This window comes from Oculina patagonica, unplaced genomic scaffold (assembly GCF_052425735.1).
Source record: "Oculina patagonica isolate OP01 unplaced genomic scaffold, crgOcupat unplaced1056, whole genome shotgun sequence".
NCBI classification, from domain to species: domain Eukaryota; kingdom Metazoa; phylum Cnidaria; class Anthozoa; order Scleractinia; family Oculinidae; genus Oculina; species Oculina patagonica.
In genome coordinates this window covers 1-7,202 of record NW_027557035.1, presented here as the reverse complement: position 1 = coordinate 7,202, position 7,202 = coordinate 1, and the positions used below count along the sequence as shown (strand labels likewise).

The window sequence follows — 7,202 nt, the reverse complement described above, 5'->3', positions numbered from 1 at the left end:
GACTTTAAAAAAGCAATGACATGGTATTAGTCCATCAGCTGAGATCCGAAAATTTGGGTTCATGGCTCACTTTCGGGGAACAAACAAAACATGTCTTATCTTAATCCTTGCCTATTGAGCGTCACAAAAATGTATGATAGCAAGGTTGGAACGGTAGCTTTCACTTATAAATCGAATTTTAAATTGGCTCCCCTATACGCTTCTTAATTTGGCCGCCATCTTGGATTTTTGGGATGAAAAAGCTACAAAGCTGCCTGCATTCTTTTAATGTAAACGAATCGCTTTCAAACGCAAATTTAAAACTTATTGGAACTAACAACATGATTTCGTTCATTCTAGTATTTCAAAAACAACAACGTGATGTCATATGTGACGTCGCCACGGCTGATTATTGTTCACAATATGACTGTTTGTACCACAAAATAAAGTAAAAAGTGCAGATTTAAAAATTATTTCACGAAGAAAAGAGAGCGCGTAGATAAAATACCATTGCCATTCAAGTGTCTTGAATAAATCCCCCTAAAAAACAATCGTCATTTTCCAACCCAGCCCTATATTTCAAACATATGGTCCCACGGACATGCAAAGTACTTTAAAAAGAGGGAAGAGGTGCGAAGACCAGAAAAGTGGAGCTTTGCCAACGTACGAAACGTACGTCCGAGCTATGGCGATTAGCGGGGAGGAGTTGCAGTATCCGAGGTGATCATTAAAGATACGAAAGCATAAGTGTATCAGCTGTACGAGAAGACGTGTTAGAGTGTGGATGTGCTGTGCTATGAGATTCACGGCGCCAGGGAAAGTGAAGCCAGAGAAAAGTGAACGGCGCCCGGGAAAGTAAAGCCAGAGGTTCTCCCACCACGCGAGGCATCTCCACTAACCGAACTCAATGTTACAAGAGGAAATTTTCAAGCCACAACCTAGAGAAGAGCTACTGATTCCCTTCCGGTAATTCCTTCACCGCTCCAGAAGAGTTGACAGAAGCATAGCAGCAGTGAAGGAGGACTTTATACGAGTGTGACGATTCTGTCTGTTCTGTACTCAACGATCTCTTAACTGAGCCCTATTCTAACCTTGTACGTGGACGTAGCTATGTAATCTGTTTTGGGGTATACTGATTAATGGTGTAGTATACTTGAAAAAACGTAGCATTGCGATGGAACGCTTTTATGGTAATTTTGTTATTTTAGATGATTGAGGAGCAAAAGGAAAACGAGCTGAAAAACAAAATGGCGGTCATTGCGACCTTATTTATTGCGTACTTTGCTTTTATTACCGTAAACAATGCTAAAATAATGTCCTGAATATGTAGTACCTCTCAAATATATATCTAAGCAAAAAATCAGTAAGTATTTAAGAACGAATAAAAAAAATTAAGGATTTTTGTTTTAAAATCCAAGATGGCGGCAAAAGAAGGATATGAGAGCAAATTTCAAATTCGATTTACACAGTGAAAGCTACCGTTTTATCCTTGCTATCACACATTTTTATGATGCTTAATAGTCAAAGAGTAATATTAGACAAGTTTCGTTTGTTCCCCTTAAGTGAGCCATACAACCCCACTAGCTGATGGACTATATAGTAAGTCATTTTTTATTCCTTTCAAATTAAAGGAAACAACAAAGGAGTAACAAGGCGAAAATAACCAAGAATGGTTCCGACTGATAAAGATTTTGACAAATTTTGAACGACAATTTTGAAAAAACAAAAAAACACCCTGCGGTGACAAACATGACAAGACAACGCATGTCGGAAAAAAAAACTTTAATTATAAGAACTTTATGTTTCGTATGTGACCGTTAGTGACCGTTGGCCAGATTACAATAATATTTAAATGTGAAAAAAAGACTAGCACCTAATCTGAAAAATATGTCAATGATCTAACTGCCAACGTTATCATTTACGGCTGGTTTTAACAACAATGTTTTCTTTATTTTACAATGTATTACTGATCTACCTGTTTCTAAAATGTCAAAATAATAAGTAATAAGTTTTTTTCGACATGGGTTGTCTTGTCATGTTTGTCACCGCAGTGTGTTTTTTCAATGAAGTAAAAATGGCCTAAGAAAAGGAATGTAAAACAGACTTAACTCAGGGCAAAACAAAATTTACTCACGGTAACAAAAAGAAAACGAGTTGGTTAGCGGTTTGTCAGCGGTTGTCATTTGCATTTCAAATGGTACGTCTTGTATACCGCCCGTTTTGGCCTATTTAAAAATTGAAATGTATACTAGATACCAACAAAACACTGGCAGTTGTTAAATGATATTAAATTGATGCTTATAAATTTAGCCCCTGTTCTGAACATCGTGAAGGTTACTGTGGTGTACAACAAAGTTTACAACAAATGTCTAACCTTGGATCTGTAAGAATTGTGTGAATGACATTGACCAACTGTTCTGCGGTTGCTCCCCCAGTCGTAGAACCTCAGCAAACCCAGAATGCTTTGCAGCCCGCGCGTTGTCAAACTGGTCACCAAAGAAAGGCGAGCAAATCATGGGTACTCCATGATAAATGGATTCAAGCATTCCGTTTAGTCCGGCGTGTCCAATGAATAGTCGAGTCTTGGGATGTCCAAGGATATCATTTTGCGGCATCCAAGAAACAACTTTGATGTTGTCGCCGACTGAAACAGCACTTGACTCAGCTAATAACAGGTAGAAAAATTGTCTTATTAAGGGCTCTTAAGAATTTTCTTCAGTTCAAACTATATATACATTAAGTAAGGGAGCCCAACTCGCCAAGACAGTTTTCAGTAGAGGCTCTAAATAATTAAGTCATCGCCTAAAGACTCGCTTAGTAAAATATGTTCAAAGAATTAAAAACAGACAAATTCTAATAATGTATAAATATATAAAACATCAATTTTAAAAGTCATATTTCTTTTGATACCCATGGTGGGGAGAGGAGGTGGAGAAAGGACTTGAAATATCGACTAGCGCTGTCATTGAAAAAAATAGGTTGTACAGACAGTACGGGAGAATGCTGGCCTTAGATTTAAGGGCTTTCTTACACTTCGAGTGAACGTGCATTTACCGAATAAGAGAGACCTTGAATGGAAACAGTGCCTGAGTTTTTTCGAGTTTTGTGTGGTTCTTTGCATTTAAACGTTTTGTCTCATAAGCTGGCTTTTACTGCGCTTTGCGGCATAATAAATGCCAGGTGGGAATCCCATATAACAGGGGGTGGGGATGGTCGTCGGAAATTTTATAAAGGACTCCTAAAAGAGACCAATCTAGGCATGGCTGAAGGTTTTCCTGACCCCTTAATACTTAAAAATAGAATTTATATTTTTGTATATTTCTTCTTTTTGCAACTCTAAAAGAGGAACACCCTAAGTGGTACCAAAAATCCGACATTGACACCCCTTAAAGAGACGACGAGCATCTCAGCCCCTTTCATATGAGAGTCCCTCCCCCGGAATAATTGCAAAGAGAGTACAATGTAGATTTAAAAGGTTTTAGGCTTCTAGTCTTCTGTATCATTAATTGTTCTTAGTTGCTCAAACGTGTGTATGTTAATTACCTTCACTAAGCTTCCATATGAACTTTTGTGGAAATTTAGCAAACGCACGGGCCATCACTGCTAATATGTCTTTGTCAAGAGTGCCTAATGTTGTTCCAAATGCGACCAGAATAACTCCATCGTCTCCAGAGCTCTGCATGAATTCTTCCAAACTGTCCGGTAGTGGTTTGGATGGACTGGTGAGAAGTGGACCAACAACCCTTGTATCTGTTGTCAAAAAATATGCAATGATAAAAGACATTTGTCCAATTGTTTCAAAACAAATATGAAATTCGAAATAAAACAGATCACATAAAGAAAATCAAAAAAATGCGAGTACACACTGTAAATTCTCTGGTGAAAGTTAAGCTTTTACTAAACGTTATTTATATGGGAAGCGCGGTGGCCTAATGGTTAGCGCGCTGAACTACCGATCGAGCGGTCCGGGTTCGAGCCCTGGCCGGGGTCATTGTGTTGCGTTCTTGGGCAAGACACTTTACTCTCATAGTGCCTCTCTCCACTCAGATGTATAAATGGGTACCGGCGAATAATGCTGAACTGTAACCCTGCGATGGACTAGCATCCCACCCAGGGGGGGAGTAGAAATATTCCTAGTCGCTTCATGCTACAGGAACCGGGATAAGCTTCGGCCTGTATGGGCCACTAGGCTCGACGCAGACTTTACCTACCCCAAACGTTATTTATCTTATTTGACTTGCCCCGTCTGGAAATTGCTCGTGCATGCTGCCTGCGGAGGGCAAATGTATATATACGTGCATGTATGTGTGAATGTGAAAAGAGATTGTTGTTGTTTTTATTGTTGTTTTTGCTGTTGCTCTCATTGTATTTGTTGCTGTAACGCATCACTTAGGCAAAAAGTCTGCAATGTCAAATGTGCACAACCTTTAAAACTTACAATGTTTAGTAAAACGTAAAACGCAAAATACGTTTTAACAGGGATGATTAAAGATGTGTAAACTTACTTGGCAAAAGAGGCCGAGGGTAGTCAAGAAAGAATCCCATCTGTGCTATGATCAGGTCCACTCTGTTGAAGGTCTCATACAAGTTCCTATTAGGTGTGATGTTGTGCTTATCCTTTAGCTCTTGAAAAGGAGGTGACATGCCAACAAAGAACGCCAAGTAAACGGAAATCCAGTGATAAACATTTTGTATTCGTTCAGCAAAGTTCATGTTGTCACCAAGGGCGGACTTAAACTGGGGTACGTAAGCTGGAGACAACGGCAAGGAAAACGCATGCGCTGTAGGTGCGCTGAGAGAGTTGGTAAATACTGTGACGTATGGTAAGGAGAATTTATCTGCGATCAATGACCCGCACATGTAAAGTGAATCGCCAATGACAAGGTCTGTACGCTTGACTGCTTCCATAACCTCGTTGTTACCAAGAACATCATCGCAATAAAAGGCTTGAACAATCGTCAAACGTCCCATCTCAGTTACTACATTACGGCCATGAACACCTACAGCCTTTAAAGTTTGCTTTAAGGCAGCCTTGAACGCCTGAGAGGTGTTATATGGGCGTACGAGTGGACTCTTTAGGGCATATGTCTCGGTATCGCCGACAAAAACCTGAACCTATTGTAGGATCAAAACACAGGTCAATTGACAATAAATTCACGAGTCGAAATGATGAGAGCCATATAACCTTCAACGAATGGACAAACGCCACTTTGAGGAGGAAAAGAGTTTTAAAGAAAATGACCCAAAATTATATAACTTCGAGTGGAACCAGTTTAGTGGATGTGAGCAAGATATTACTGAACCGAAATTTCTGTTTATTCAACTCACCTCGTGTCCCCTAGCAGCGAGTTCTTCACCCAGTTTAGCAATCACCAGGTAATGACTTCTTGAAAACATTGGAAATGCCACATAGCTTGCGCCCAGGCAGCTTGACAAAAGCGAAAAGAAGAAAATGCCATGCAAAGCCGCCATTTTCTCAACAATTGAAATGTAATGTACTCTCAGTAGCCTAATCAAACAGACTATGACGTGTCAGATGATTGGTTCTGAGACGTTTGGGACTAACTTGGGTCACGAACCTCTGTTGAATACTGCCAGGCGAAACAAAGAGGGAGCGAAGAGTCATAGCATCGTCAATCCGTACAAAATATACAACGGAATGGAATTTCAACAATATTTACGAGTTTGAACTTGCATATTTAGTTGTTTATGGCAAAAGAATGACCGTGACGAATCAAACGTTCTGCATGGGTGGCTACATGTAAATTTACCCTTTTGTAAATATAAGGTATGCAACTGTGAATTGCATCTCATTAGTGATTTTTTATTTCTTTTTATTTACACATTTTTCATTGTTCATGTTTAATTTACTTGCGAGTTAAAGAAAACGAAGGAAAGAAAAAAAAGTACACAAAAAAGTACAAACATGGTTCAAGTAAATCAGAAAAGAAATGTAAAGTTAGTTGCTGACTGCAGATAAGGTCAAACAAGGTCACATAAATAAGTTGAAAAATAGCAAGCAGAGCGGAAAAAATAAAAATAAATCATCATAATCCCTTCTCTCCTCGTGGAGAATGTGGTCAAAAATAAAAATACAAAGAACGTTATCTAATCTAAAAAAAAAACAATTTTCAAACTGTTGTGATGTATCTTGGCCTGCAGGTCCCTGCAGGTCGCTGCAGAAAAGACAATGCGTTATATATAGTCTATTCTTGTACTAAAACGTTTGGAAACACGTGGCATCGTGTATCACTCGCTCTTCAATAAAAGCAATGATTTCGCTGGAAATGGCAACCATGCTGAAGATGGCTGCCTACTAAAAGACATGTGAAGCCTGATTTGTCTCTGTATATTATTTTCATTACACTCAAATTGTTTACTTATTTTATATACAATGATATGCATTTCTATATTAATTTAATTCATCTCTTTGTTTTATCAGCCAAGCTCAAAGTCCTCAAAGTCAAATTAATGAAGACAGAGTGTCTGTTAGTTGTACGTCTAGCTTTCTGTATGGCTACTCTTCATCAATCAAGCAAGTTTCCCTGAGCGCACTGAACGACTCACTTAAATAACAGTGACTTATTTCAGTCTCTTCACTTCGCTTGTTTCATATGTCCTTAAGGGGTGTTAAGCAGTAATCGATATCACCTTTAAATTTAACGATGTAAGAGAAAAAAGTTGATGGTGTTAGGAGAAAGGGTTTCATTTGTATATTATATATCACTTTCGTTCGTGAATCAAATTGTTTCAATCGGGTTTCTCTTGCAAGTGAGTTACCAACTTCCAGTAAACAATTTGCCACGTCGAGAAGAACCTAGTTTGTTTCCATTCACTTTTCTTTACTATGGCTCACTCTCGAATAAAGCGAGGTAATAGCAATAATTTACATTATGGTGTTAGGGAAAATGTGTGATCTTGCCACATCGACATGAACCCATTTTGTTTCATTAGTTCCCTTTCTTTTTGATATCTTTTATATGGAAAACTTTTGCCCCTTAGCCTTTTCGGCCGCTTCATTGTTCACCTAATTGTTTTAAACTACGATGGATCACTACTTACTACTACTTTGCATGATCCCACCTCACTATGAATGCCAGTTGGGTAACGTACGAAATGCCTTACAGCCGTAATAGGAATAAAAAAAAATATTTTACATTAGAACATTCTAAATCAGAACGTTTCCTAGTTTGATAGAAAATTATAAAATGAACAGGCTCCCT

At 38.5% G+C, this 7,202-nt stretch overlaps 1 protein-coding gene across 1 annotated transcript; it reads right to left on the bottom strand.

Annotated features, from left to right (window-relative positions):
• Positions 1-2,025: 2,025 nt before the first annotated feature.
• On the bottom strand, positions 2,026-5,451 carry LOC144639556 (2-hydroxyacylsphingosine 1-beta-galactosyltransferase-like; the record flags this gene model as incomplete). The annotated part of the gene is made up of 5 exons (XM_078498846.1): positions 5,308-5,451; positions 4,485-5,094; positions 3,523-3,729; positions 2,354-2,644; positions 2,026-2,058 (listed from the first exon to the last, which is right to left on the bottom strand). Coding segments are annotated over exons 1-5 (1,285 nt in total), but the record flags the coding sequence as incomplete, so codon positions are not given.
• Between the last annotated feature and the right edge of the window lie 1,751 nt (positions 5,452-7,202).